General features: G+C 41.3%; 1 protein-coding gene across 1 annotated transcript in view; it reads right to left on the bottom strand.

Annotated features, from left to right (window-relative positions):
* The window catches only part of ENAH (ENAH actin regulator), a 126,177-nt gene extending 112,631 nt beyond the window's left edge, over nt 1-13,546 (bottom strand). The window contains exon 1 of the mRNA XM_036277680.1: nt 13,277-13,546. Within this exon, the coding sequence (XP_036133573.1) occupies nt 13,277-13,281 (5 nt within the window). The 5' untranslated portion in view covers nt 13,282-13,546. The remainder of the gene's footprint in view (nt 1-13,276) is intronic.
* Nucleotides 13,547-14,684: the final 1,138 nt, after the last annotated feature.

Raw genomic sequence — 14,684 nt, 5'->3', positions numbered from 1 at the left:
TCTGGTCTTAATTCTAAGAGCAATGGGAAGCCATTGAAGTGTTTTTGACATGAGATGAGCTGATCCATTCTGAATTTCAGAAAGATTGTATTACTGCATGGGTAACAGATTGGATGGGGTAATCTATGAATGCAATAAATTAGAAAATCCCAAACTCACATATAAAAATGTAAGGACAAAATAGGTTCAGGGATTTTAATGTGACTCATTGCCAGACTCCCATAAATTGCCAGATGGCCCAGGAAGCCGAAGTAACCCTAACACCACAATATCCACTAAAGAATTAACCATTTATAAAATCAGTCCCTATCAAACATCCCTCCTATGGTAGCATTAACCTCTATCAGTCCATTTCACCTTTGCCCTGTCAGTCTCTCAGTGACAGGCAGGTATTTCAATTACAAAGCAATACAGTGCAAATTATCTACAAAGTGAAAGTATAAAAGATTCTCCCAAAAGATTCAGGCCTTTATGAAGTCACTAAAAATAATGAGAATTGTTTCCAACCACTGGCAAAGCCACTGACAAAAATGAAAGTTTGAGAAGTACACCACACCAATTGGGAAGGAACATGAGGGAACTTGGTGGGTGATAAGTATGTTCTGTATCCTGACCTGGTTGGTGGCTACACGGGTGTCTATATAGCAGAAATTCATCAAGCTGTGTGTACACTTATGAATTATGCATTTAGCTGTATGTAAATCATACATTAACAGAGAAAGAAAAGGAAACCAAGAAGGAATGGTCCTCCTTCCTCAATCCCATGGTCTGCTTGCTACCAGTGTGAAGATGAACTGGACGATAAAGATGGCAAATATACCTGGGTGCTCAAAGACATCAGTGAGCCACTGAGTGTAGGAGCCCACTCCTATGGACTTCCAGCTGTAAGAGACAGAAAATATTCCTGCCCCGGCCAATTTGACTCAGTTGGTTGGCATCGCCCCATACACCAAAAGGTGGTGGGTTTGATTCCCGGTCAGGGTACATATCCAGGTGGTGGGTTCCATCCCCCCCGTCGGGGGGAGTTTGGGAGGCAATCTATCAATGTTTCTCACATTGATGTTCCTCTCTCTCTCTCTCTCAAAATCAATACAATTTTCAAAAAAAGAAAATGTTCTTAATGTTTACCCAAAACATCTGTTACTTGCAGCTGAAAACATACTAACACATAACAATCAGTTAATACTTGGAGAAAGCTAACAAAGATGAGATAATAGGAGATCAAAAAAAAAAAAAAATCTGAACATCTAAATAAAGCCTCTGGATTTTACTAACAAAGCCCTGACCCTTTCCACAAAAATGACTTTCCAGAGGATCATACTGGAAAGAAAATTCCATCATAACATGAAAGACATAGCATGCCACCTTACAATTTTGTAAGAAAAATTATGGAAAAAAAGCAACCAACACTTGATTCATTCTTCTTTCATTCTAAGAATTGAGCACATAGTTGCAATTATAACATGAATATTTCCATAATTTTGTTTCCTTTTCAAGATTAAACCATTTTTTCAAAATAAAACCTTTTCTCCCTACCCCTGCTATCTTTGAAATGTTGCTCCTATTCTAGGTCAATTCATTCTACACGGCCTTGTTCCTGAACTAATTATTTTAGGAAAATAAAGAACCTTTATATGATGAAATCATAAAGAAAAATAAATTACTGCTCATACATCAACATTTAGAAAATTCAAATATACACTTCAGTTCATGAAAGTTAACCATTACAGAGAGGCCCTAGAGCATACTGGTGAAGAGCATGGGCTCAGAACCAGACAGTTTACTAGCTGGTGACCCTGGGGCAAATCACTTAATCCTCTGTGACTCAGTTTCCTCACATATAAAATGGGGATACCAACTGTTCCTACTTTATAAGTTGTTAGGAATGTTAAATGATTATTATGTAAAGTATTTCAGGCAGTAAGTACTATGTAACTGTTATCTATTAAATTTCAGAATCTACAAAAACTGAGGAATATAAATGCCAATACTGAAATTAAGTTAATTAATGAAGGAAAAGCTTTTAAAAACACAAGCACATACATTTTAAGTAAAATTAACACAAAGAAAAGTGAGAACAGATAAACTTACAGTAAAAATGAGCTTAACGTTTAATTTCTAAAGATATAAGAACTTTTTTAAAAGTGCCGTTATCTACCCTGGTCAGTTTGGCTCAGCAGTTAGAACACCAGCCCTTGGACCAAAGGGTCACAAGTCTGATTCCCACGTTTGATTTCCGGCCAAGGGCATGTACCTGGATCGCAGGTTCAATCCCCTGCCCTGACCGGGGTAGTGCAGGAAGCAACCAAGCAATGTCTGTCTGTCTGTCTCTCTCTCTCTCTCTCTCTCCCTCTCTTCCACTCCTCCCTCCATTCCTCATACTCTATCTAAAAAGTCAATGGAAAAATATCCCTGGGTGAGGATTAACCAAAAATAAATTAAAAAAATAAAGTTTCATATCAAATGTATTAAACTAGAAACTAATGCGTTGCTGCACTTTACTAAAGATGAAATTAAAAATCTGAATATACGGAGAGGAAAAAAATGGAAAACTCAATATTATAATAGGGTCAATTCTCTCTCCCCTCCATATTAATCCATTAGATTAACACAATTCTAATGAAAACTTCAAAAGATTGGGGGTATCATTTCCTTTTCTTTCATCTTTATTTGTTTTAAATGATAAGAATGACTCTTAAACTAAAAGGACATACTAAATGAAATAGCAAATCATTTTGAAAAAGAAAACCAACAATAACTTCCCTTACTAGATGTTTAAAGAGTGAGGTGTTAGCAAAGAATTAGGTAAAGAACAAGTCCATCAACAGAACTAAGTGTGGGAACTCAGTACACAGTGAATGTTGCATTTCAAATCAATGGGAAAGGATGGATTACTGAACAAATGATGCTGACAAATGGTATTTTGTCATTGATATTTAAATACTAACCTCCCATCCTATAACAAAATCAAATTCAAGTGGCTTAAATCTAAACATAAATGAAACCATAAAAGTAACAGAAGAAAATATAAACAAATAATTTTAGGTTGGAGAAAGCATGACATCAAACGTGGAGCTGTAAAGATAAAGACTGACAGATTTGATGTGAAATTTTAAAACGTCTATACCAAAACAGACAATTAAAAAACAAGTGACAAATCTAGAAGATAATGTAGATTTTACATCATGTCCCCAATAGATCACATCTTAATACATCCTTGTGTAGTCTCCTCCCACACTGACCATGTGACTTGCCTTAGCCAAGAAGACATAAAGGGATAGCACACAGACAGGAGTTTGATAAGAGCTTGCACAGTGAGGCATGATCTCATGGTAGACTGCTGTTATTACGTGACAGACAGAAAAAAGACACACCACACGTACCCAACCAAGGAATAAAAACATGTATGAGTCCAGGTGAGACCAGCAGAAGAACCACCCAAACAACTGATATATGTTTTACCAGATTTTACTAGGTTAGGATTATACTACAATAGATAACTGAGACAATATATCTGCACTCACTTATTAAATATATTATAAGTCATTACAAGAAAAACTAAACATCCCGTTAAGAAAATAACAAGGCACATGAACAGGTAATTAACACAAAAATAGAGATGGCCAATAAACACATGAAGAAATGTTCAACTCTACTAGTGATCAAAGAAATACAAATTAAAACAATGAGATAACTTTGCCTATCAGATTGGCAAAGATTAAGAAGGCTGATAATGTCTGGAGTTGGCCAGAATGTGGGGGAACGAGCACTCTCATCTACTGTGGCTAATTTGGTAATGCATATCAAAAACTGATAAAATTCCCTTTGGTCTGGTAATTTCATTTATTATTCACTCAAATACTTATTGTGTACTCACAGAGGCCTGTGCTGGGAACTAGGAATACAGCCAGATTAGGTAGGACCTTAATAATTCTGGTTTTATTATTAATTTTGGCTTTATTCTAAGAGCACTAAGATGTCATTGAAGGCTTTAGCAAGGGAATAACAAAATCTGATTTCCACTTTAAGATCATTCCAACTGGCCCCACCGGTGTGGCTCAGGGATTAAGCGTCATCTCACGGATGAAGGATCCTGGTTTGATTCCATCAGGGCAAATGCCTGGGTTTTGGGTTCAATCCCCAGTAGAGAGTGAGCAGAGGCAGCGGATCAATGTGTCTCTCTCACATCAACGTTTCTCTCTCCCCCTTCCTCTCTCTCTCTAAAAAATCAATAAAAACACATTAAAAGAAAAAAAAAAGATCATTCCAACTGATGCATGGAACATGGAGGGCAAGAATGGAAGAGGAGACTAACTGTTCAGGTGAGAGTCACAGTGGCCTGCACTTGAGTAGCAGTGAGATGGAGAGAAGTAAATGACAGAGCCTGCTGATAAAGTAACAGAAAGAAAAAAATAAATACTACTTGATTTTCCTTCTAGGAACTGATCCAAAAATAGAAGTATATATGCAAATATAAAATATTAGACATGTGCACAAAAACATATATCCAAAGATGTTCACAGCAGTGTCTTTAATAACAAAAATAATGGGAAAAAATCTCGCCCTGGCCAGTTTGGCTCAGCAGTTAGAGCGACGGCCCACGGACCAGAGAGGCTCGGTTCCCGCTAAGGACACATGCCTTGGTTGCGGTTTGTCCCCAGCCCCGGTTGGGGTCGTGTGGGTGGCAAACCCCTCGATGTGTCTCTCTCACATCAATGTTTCTCTCACTCTCTTCCTCCTCCTCTCCCTCCCACTCTATACCTCAAGATAAAATGCAAAAATGTCCTAGGGTGAGGATAAAAAATCTAAATGTCTACTGTTACAAGATTAAGCAGTTACTTAAAATTATATAAATCTATATTTAGTGATAAGAATTATGAGGAAAGGGGTCAGTTATAAAATAACAGTAGCCCTGGCCGGTTTGGCTCAGCAGATGGACCATCTGCCTATGGACCAGGGTCCCGGGTTCAGTTCCCACTAGGGGCACGTACCAAAAATAAATAAATAAATAAATAAATAAATAAATAAATAAATAAATGAAATAACAGTAAAATTTCACCTTTACATTGTATGATCTCACTTTTATTCAAAATACACTCATACACATATTAAGCACACTTATGGTTGTATATATGCATTATAAAAAGTCCAGAAAGCTATAGAACAAAATATCAAAATTCTAGATCGTTTGAGTTAACATCTTCATACTTTCCATACTTTCTAAAATCTATGCTAAACCTGTACTGCTTTATAGTGAAAGAAAAAAAGTAATTAAAAATCAAAAACCACTTATCAGCCCTGGCCGGTTTTGCTCAGTGGTTAGAGCGTCAGCCTGCGGACCAAAGAGTTGCGGGTTCAATTTCGGTTAAGGGCATGTACCTCGGTTGAAGTTTGTGCAGGAAGCGACCGGTCAACATGTCTCTCTCACATTGATGTTTCTCTCTCTCTCTCTCTCTCTCTCGCTCTCGCTCTCGCTCTCTCTCTGTCTCTCTCCCCTTCTCACTCTATCTGAAGATGTTTGGAAGAGTATCTTCGGGTGAGGATTAAAAAAAACAACCACTGGTCAGACATTTGGACAACAGTAATTAGTTCACTTTCTTAAAATATTGCAAATATTATTAAAGAGACTACAAAAAATATAACTCCAAGTTTTAAATGAAAACCTATTAATTCATAAATCTTAAATGGTTAAAAATTGAACAGTCACAATTTTGCTTGCAATGCTAGTCTAATTAATACAAGGTGAGAATTTGGAAGAGGAAGGGAACATCTTAGGACTGGAGAACAAAGCAGATATTCAAATATAACCAATATTTAGTCATTATAAAACCTGCACAGAAAGATCCCTTCACTGCACCATAAAACAAGCAGTTTGGACTCCGTTGAGATTTGACCTAGACAGCCATTCATTTTATTTCACTTATGTTCTGGGTTTCTTTATGAAGCTGCTTCCCTACCAAGTTGACACATTAAATGCAGGTACCAAAAAAGACAGGAGATTGAGGACCTGGGAAGCAGTCAGAGGTAACTATTTTGACTTCATCTCATCAGATGTACTACTTGCCAAGACCAAGTGTTCTAGAAGGCCGTTACCACTGAGAAAGTGACTCAGTCCATTTAAACATGTCATTAAGGTTACTTCATTCCTCAAAGACAAAACTTTCTTGGTATTTGAGATTACTAAATCTTACCACCCACACTGAAGATTCTGCTGGATTTGCTTCACTGATTTTATCAGTGACTTTAGCAACCCTCACTCATAACAGGGCTACCAGAGAAATGACTGCTACCTTAACCTGAAGATAGGGCTCCAAAATTTGTACAGGCCTCTCAAAGGCAGCTTCTATCAAAGTCTCACTTTAGCACTCCCCTCTGCCCGTTCCCTACCGAGAAAAACCCAGCGGTTCTGATTGCAGTCTCTCTTCTTTAGAAAACATGATGTTAAAATATTAAGTCAAAATAAGAAAAAAAGTCAGAAATAATGTAAAGCATACGAGATCCTCTTCTAATATGATACATACTAGTTAGAAAGTGAAAATAATAATCCAAAAATAGGGGAGTGGGAGTTTAGATATAATTCACGTATCATAAAATTCAACATTTTAAAGTATAAAATTCAGTGGTCTTTAGTATATTCACGTTTTGCAACTATCACCACTGTTTAATCCCAGAACATTTTCATCACCCCAGAAAGAAACCCCATACATATCCATAACCACATTCACTTCCCATTCCTCCTTCCCTCTCCCCAAACCCTGGCAACCACTAACCTACTTACTTACTGTCTCTATAGATTTGCCTATTCTGAACATTTCATATCAATGAAATCCTACAATATGCGGCCTTTTGTGTCTGACTTGCTCCGCTTGGTTTATTTCCATCCAAGTTGTGGCATCTATCAGTATTTTATTCCTTTTGCTGGTCAAATATTATTCTACTGTAGGGGTTCTCCCTTGATCAGTAGATAGACATTTGGGTTGTGAGAACTTTTTGGCTATTATGAATAATGCTGCCATAAACATTTGTGAACCAATTTTTTGTATGGACATATGTTTTCATTTCTCCTGGGTCCATACCCAGGAATGGACTGCTGGGTCAATATAGTAACTCTATGTTTAAGTTTTTGAGGAAATGCCAAACTGTTTCTAAAGCAGCTGTGCCATTTTACATGGTTCTTTATATTCTTAACATAAACTTAAGAGATGTCAGACTTTCATAGAAGTAGGGGATTTATTCTTATCTAGCCCACTTTATGTGCCAAGTGTTATGCCAGGGTTTAATATAATTTCTGATTTAATTTTCCCAACAACTCTGTAATGTAAGTTATAACCATTTACAGAAGAAATTCAAATCTCAAAAACTATAACCTACTCAAAAAATCAATTCATTTGGAAATGTCAAAACAGGGTTCAAACTCAGGTTGACTTCAAAGCCTGTACTCTACCCACCACCAAGCAACGTCTATGCTTAGATATGTACACACGCTGCTTCATACTGAAATCATTCTTTGGAAAAGTTACCTGCTAATTAATTAGAATCATTCTAAAGCAGAAGCTTCCTGATGTACAGAAATTTCTAGAAAATACGAGATCTCTTGTATAAATCTGCCCCCTCGTTTATCTGTAAGTCACCTAAGCATTATACAGATTAGCTTTTCCCATCAAAGCTGTATGCACTGACCCAAAAAAAAAAAAATCTGGATATCTTCTGCTATAGACTGAAATGTGTGGTTACCACCACCACCTCCTCCAATTCATATGCTGAAGCTCTATTCTCCTATGTGACTTCATTTGGAGATAGAGCTTTTAGAAGGTAATTAAGGTTAAATGAGGTCATAAGGGTAGAATGCCCATCTGATAGGTTTGGTGACCTTGTAAGAAGAGGAAGAGAGATCTCTGCTTGTCTCTCTCTGCCACTAGAGGATACAACAAGGAAGACATCGCCCTGGCTGGTTTGGCTCAGCGGTTAGAGCATCGGCCTGCGGTCCAGAGAGACCCGGGTTCGGTTCCTGCTAAAGGCACGTACCTTGGTTGTGGTTTGTCCCTGGTCCTGGTTGGGTCGTGCAGGAGGCAGCCACTGGATGTGTCCCTTTCACATCTATGCTTCTCTCTCTCCCTCTTTTTCCCTCCCACTCTATCTGAACAAAAAATGGAAAAATGTCCTCGGGTGAAGATTAAAAAAAAACCAAGAAGGACGCAAAGAAGATGACAGTGTGCAAGCCAGTAAAGAAGGCCCTACTGAACCCAAACATTCTGGCACAGTGATCTCAGACTTCCAGCCTCTAGACCTTTGAAAAATAAGTTTCTGTGTTTTAAGCCACCCAGTCTATGGTATTTTGTTATGGCACCCCAAGCTGACTAAATCAGCTTCCTTCATGAATATCACAAACTATCCAATTTAACATTCACAGCAGCTTTATTTATAATTGCAAAAAACTAGCAAAATAAATTATTGGTATTTTAAGGACTTGATAAGACGCAAAACAAAGTAAGCATTAAATGGAGTAGAAATAACCTAAACCAACAGACATGCATGAACATACTGCTCAGAAATATTTGTAAGTCCCACAACAACAACAAGAAAAAAACAGAATGACGGGCTTTCTATTAATTCAGGGTTTAATGAGAAAGTCAAGGAAACATGGTATCCTCCAAAGGGCTTTGGAGTTATTCTGGTAAAGAACACTCTAGTCAAAGTAAAAAATTTACATGAGCACCTACTATTTGCCAGATATTTTGCTCGTACCATAAATATAAAAATGCAGTCCCTGCCCTCAAGGAGCTTACAAGAAAGAGAGACAGACTGATCCAGGTAATTATAAAACAATGCAATAAATGCTATAGCAAAAAATATACAGAGTGCACAGAAACACTCAGGAACACCTGCGAGGTAGATAAACCAGGAATGACTTCCCAGGTCTGACAAGGGCTCCCCTTCTTGCTTTCTATTCCAGAAAACTTCATAAGCCCTTATTTGGGGAAGCACCAAATAAGGTACAGCCTCAGCTCAGATTCTCTCTTAACTTTTACTTCCACTCAATTCAATGGGGGGGGGGGGGGACGGACAACTTTAAGTTGGCAAAGGAAAAGTTTAAGTATCCTTTTTCTCCCCACGACCACATAAAAATTGAAATCACATTTTTCCAAATATTTCTTACACTCACGATAAACATTGGGTGTTTTACAAGTTATACAATCACCCCAGATTTAAGCTGTGTGTAGGATAAATAACCAAACCATCAGCCAGCATGTAATGTCTTCTATACCAGCCAAACGGAGCCTACCTAGTTATTTTGCTCACTCCAAATAGTAAAACAAGGTATCCAATGCCTTGAATAATGAATAAACTTCAATAAATGTTCTCCATTAATTCACACTTATTCAAGATTTATTCACTTAATAAATACCTACAAGGAAAAACAATACCTACATACAAGGCAATGACAGCCTTAAAAAGTACAAATTTGGCTCCTGTCCCTAAAATAAACCTCTGTGGGAAAGTCACACATCCAAAGCTACAAGTATAAATGAACATCCATGGGAATATAGACACTACTATTTGTATCCTTTCATGGCTATCTCACTTGACATTAACTCTCCTGCAAAATAATAGAATTATCTCCATTTTTACCACTTTGCTCAATTAATGAGTCAGCATATAAAACCTGGATCTTCTGAGCCTTGCTTGTACCACACTTTAATAACTACCATAAATGAAGGTAACAAAATCACAAGAAGTATTTCAAAGACTCTAATTACTAATTAGTAATTAGTAAACATTACTAATCATGGCATCCTTTCCCACCAAGCCCAGCAATGCATCTATGTCTATAAGAACATGGCAGCCACTACCAACTGGATTTAAGTAAGCAAAATGTAACATACTTGCCATCCTTGAACTAGATTTGGCCCAGAAAGGTAAAGCAAACTACCCAAAGTTTTATATAATTAAACCTCAAAACAAGAACAGTAATATAACTGTACAATACTTACAAGTATACAAAGCACCTTCTCTTCCATTACCATTTGACTCTCACTATCCAATAAAGAATTATCCCCATCCTCACATATTTTAAACTATGAATCAGTGAAATAATGTGATCGGGTCAAGGTCATCCAGCTAGTTAAGTGGCTTAAATGAATCCTCACAACCCTAAACCTTTTTACATGAGAAAGTCACCTGAGTAGTGAGTGGAATCCTGGACTATTTAATATGGACCCAAGAACGTCAATCCAAAATCATCTGAACTCTTCTTAGCCACATGCAACTATTTTAGATCAGACAAGCTCCTCTTTCTATTTAAAAAACAAACAAACAAGCAAACAAAAGAAACCGGAGTAATCACTTAGGGGAAAAAAATGCAATTATTTAAAAGGCATACACTATATAATAATATTACATATGTATATCTACCTCAATCATAAACCATCTTATACTTTTGAAACATTACATAAATGAAAAATAAGAATAGAATAAAAAAGTTGGATGTTACACTAGAGTACCAGTTTTGAGGGTCTCAACCCTTTCACTATTTTGTATACGAAATACAATTTCTCATTTTTTAAATTCTCATCTTTAAGCAAAGTATTAAGAAGTAATACTATATACTGCTTTTAACATGTGTAGAATGCCTCTAAGATTGTTTCAGGAATGTAAAGTATTATTGAGTTCCCTTCTGTATAGGGATTATTACATTACATCACATGCTATTCCTAAAATTAAAGTCATCTAAGAAATCTTATCCCAAATACTTAAACAGTAACATATTCATCATATTCTCTCTTCAGAATTCTGACCAACTTAAGTGGAAATTCCAACCCAGGCATTCCTATTTCTGGATGGCCTTTAAAACATAACGACTCCTTAATATAACTAAAATAGACTTGATTTAATAGTATAACACTTATGTCCTACAGTACTTGAAAGCATTGAGACTAAGTCAAATATTAATATAACCTGAAAAGCCCTATCATAAGCCCCAAAATATCTCAAAGATTTTGCAATCAGCACAAGAAACTTTTAACCCTCAAATCAGACCATCCTACTTTTTACAGGTATCAAAGGAAATGTGTACACATGTTACACAAACCACCAACCAAATAATCCAATGCCTTCCAAAGTGAAAAGCTGATCCTCTTGTATGCTTTTAAATTATTCAAAATTAGCCTACAAAGAATTACTGTAGACTGCTTGAACAAACTTTTTCAGACCAGTGTAGTCTATATTTATGATGCTGGAAAGCATCAGCGTGATTCCTCCCTCTCTACATTTAATAAGGAATAGAGCAGAAAAAGCTTTAAAAGTACAAGTTGCTTTTTATTAGAAAAGATACTTTTAAGTGAAGACATAATTTACCTGTGACAGATTAACAAGGATACATGATAGAGATCATACACGTCACTGATTACTCAAAACTTGAACATTTTTTGGCTCACAACCTCTGAATCAGAAAACTTTACAATCATTTTATTTAAAAATATCCTAGTTTCACTGTTTTTACATTGTTCAGTGTTGAGGTAAGTTTACCCAAAGTTTGGGGAAAAAACTGATGGCTTGTGATCTGCAAGAACCCTATAGTATTAAATCTTTAGAGGAGAAATCAACAATAAAAAGTATTATAAGATATAACATTACATATATGTTATTATAGTTTCTGAGTTTTCAATGACATTAGTAACTTGATTTTAAAAAATAATAATAATGGCTTGAGTCTTCTAAGCCGTATTTTACAATTGTGTGTCTTAGTTTGTAGGTCATAATTACATTTTAAACTGATCCATTACATTTGAAAATAACTCATGTGAAATCACGAAGGAAAAGGGGTCACTTAGAGACACAGTATTTAATACAATTTTTAAGGCCACTGCAATAAAGATCTATAACTTGGAAAAAGAGAAAAACATTAATTCAATTTCACAGTAAACTGAAGTACATGGCTGTATCACAAAAAATATATATATTTAAAACAATGGGAAAGTGTTCAATCGTGATAGAAAAAGAAAACAGATAACTAAAGTTTAAAGGGGAAACTACTTAATTTGAGAAAGAATTCCAATGACATGACATTTTCTTGCCAAAGCAAAAGAATTCGTAGATTATATCATTCAAATCTCATTATATTACATTATAAAGGTCTTGGCAACGGTTGGCCATTAATCTTTAACACAAAGGAGACTCAAATCCAAATGAACTGTAAGACTATCTCTTCCAGGACACAGAAATGGAGTAATTTACTTTATCCACAATTGTTCAACTTAAAAGAAAGGCCTATAGGATGATAACGCAGAATGGATCAGCCTTCGGTCTACCAAGTCCCATTTCTCACGAAGTCTTGCACCAATCCGAAAAGAGAAGGTTATGGGCACACAACAGGCTTAGGAAAAGGCTGAAAAAAAACCTCCAATGAATGACACACCACACCATGGTTTATTCCCTAACACAATTGGAGACACACAAAAGAAAAATGTCACCGTATGTTTCATCGTAGCAATTAAAAAAAACTAGATTACGACGGTACGTTCGATTCCCGTCTCTGAGGCGGAAAAATGTTAGCTTGTTGTATTGATCAGAGGCCAGGGGGAAGCAGCTGCTGCAATGCAACACGGGCTGCACAGAGGAAGGAGAGAAAGGGGTTTTGCAAACAGATCCCTCCCCGCCCCCGCTTACACACCCCAAACAACTAACTTACCCTAGTCTTGTACTCCCCTCCCCCTTATAACCCTAATAAACCCTTTCCCCGTCCCTCCCCTGCGGGAAATTGCCCCTTTCGGAGCTCCTTCCCCTCCCACGGCCGGAGCACTTTACACCCGCAGAGATTTCAGATCGCTCAAACTTTTCCTTTTTAAATTAAACACGAGAGTTGGGCCACAGGAGTGCACGGGGTTTCTTCGGACACGCGGGAAGATGCCTGTCCCCGAGCACACGCACGCGATTCCCGGGCCCCTCCCGACCTCCCAGGTCTGGCTGCGACGGCTGGGGGAGGGAGCCGGGCGCAAATTAAATTTGGGAAGGGAACTCCGGGGCCCGAGACCAGCATTGGAGGAAACACGGGAGACCGTCGGAAAGAGGACCCCCCCCCAATATGAGGGGCTGGGGGGGGTTAAAAGAAAGAAAGAGAAATGAGCAGGGACAAAAGGGGGAGGGAGAGAACAGCCCGGAGAGCCGGGAGCCGCGCCGCGAAGGGAAGGCGGGGTCCGAGGACAGCGGGTCGCGGCTCCCGGGGCACAATGGCCCGCCCGGCGCCCGGCCCCCGCCCCGCGCCCCGCGCGCCCCTCACCTCATGGTGCCGGCGGCGCCGAGGCTTCCCCAGCAGCCGGGAGACGCGGGAGGCGCTGAGCCCAGGGGGTCCGTCCTCCAGGGGCGGGGACGCAGCTCGGAGACGGGAGACAAGTGGCCGGCGGCTTCCTGCGGCGGCCGGGGGGCTACACCATCTCCGCGCACAAAGCCGAGGCGCCGGCCGGGAGTGTGAGGGAAGAGGGCGAAAGAAAGGCTGCGAGGGGGCGGAGAGGCCGAGCGCCGAGCGGTCCCGCGGCCGCCGCAGCCTCCCTCCTCCTTCGCCGCCGCCTCCGGGACTTCCTCGGCCGCCCTCCCAGGGGTGCCCGCCGGGGCCGCGCGCCCGGCCGCCGCTCCCCAGGCCCGCGCCCGCCCAGGCCGTGTGCAACCGGCAGCTGCGGCAGCCGCGGGAGAGTCGGGATCGCCGCCGCCAGGAGCCCGGGAGGAGGCGGGGCGCGCGGCGGAGGAGCACGCAGGCGCCGCCCTCCTCCCCTCCTTCCCCCGGGGCGAGGGGGCGGCGCGGGGGGAGGGGCGGCGGGGGGTCGGGCGCTCCCCACCCGCCGCGGGCCCGGGCCCCCGCCGGACTGCAGAGAGCGGGAGGGGCGGGAGCGGGCGCGGCGACGTCGGGGTGGTCAGGCTCTTTGTTGCTTCCCCACCCCGCCCCCTCCAGCCCTGTGGGATTGGGGCTGCCCCCCTCCGCCGAGGGTTCCTCGCCCGGGGTTGTCCTTGGCCTTCGGCCCCCTCCCCGCCGCCTCGCGCTCCCGGGAGGCTGGGGGAGCTCCGGGGCCTCCCCTGCGTCCGCGGCGCCGGGACCTCTGGGCACCCGCGTGGGGAGCCGGGAGGCGGCGACCGGGATGCGTGACTGGGCACCGGGCCTGGGGACTCCGGGTCTGTCGCGGCCGGGGGCCCCCGCGCGGGGCTCGTCCTCAGCGTGCCCTGTTGCTAGCCGAGGACCGGGGCCGGCGAGCGGCGGGCGTCCCGGGCAGCCGCGCCGCGCCCCCAGCCGTTCCTCCGGGGTGGGGAGGGGGAGTGTGCACGTGAAATACGCTCATCATTGTTCGCTGCGCTCCTCTTTCTTCCCGAGGAACCCCTGCGTGCCCTGCCGACTTAACGAGCTGATGTGCACACTATGGAGGGGGATGACTTCATCTCCCGACCCACGCGGCCAGCTCGCGGGGACACGCAGTCGCCGGGCGCCGCGGCGCCGCCGAGTGGAAGCGACGCAGCGAGTGGAACCACTTTCTATCGTCATTAGCGAAAAGGGAATTCCTGCCCGGGGGAGGGGGTGTGAACTCACGATAGTTTTACATGTTCCGTCATTCACCTTCTGCCTCGAAATCACCCCCTTGAAAAGGTAGACAAAGATGTGAGATGCTGGCGGGGCAGATTCATTTCCAGTCGGGTGGGGGGAG

Source organism: Molossus molossus, unplaced genomic scaffold (genome assembly GCF_014108415.1).
Source record: "Molossus molossus isolate mMolMol1 unplaced genomic scaffold, mMolMol1.p scaffold_m16_p_23, whole genome shotgun sequence".
In the NCBI taxonomy this organism is placed as follows: domain Eukaryota; kingdom Metazoa; phylum Chordata; class Mammalia; order Chiroptera; family Molossidae; genus Molossus; species Molossus molossus.
This window is presented reverse-complemented; position numbering and strand designations above follow the sequence as displayed.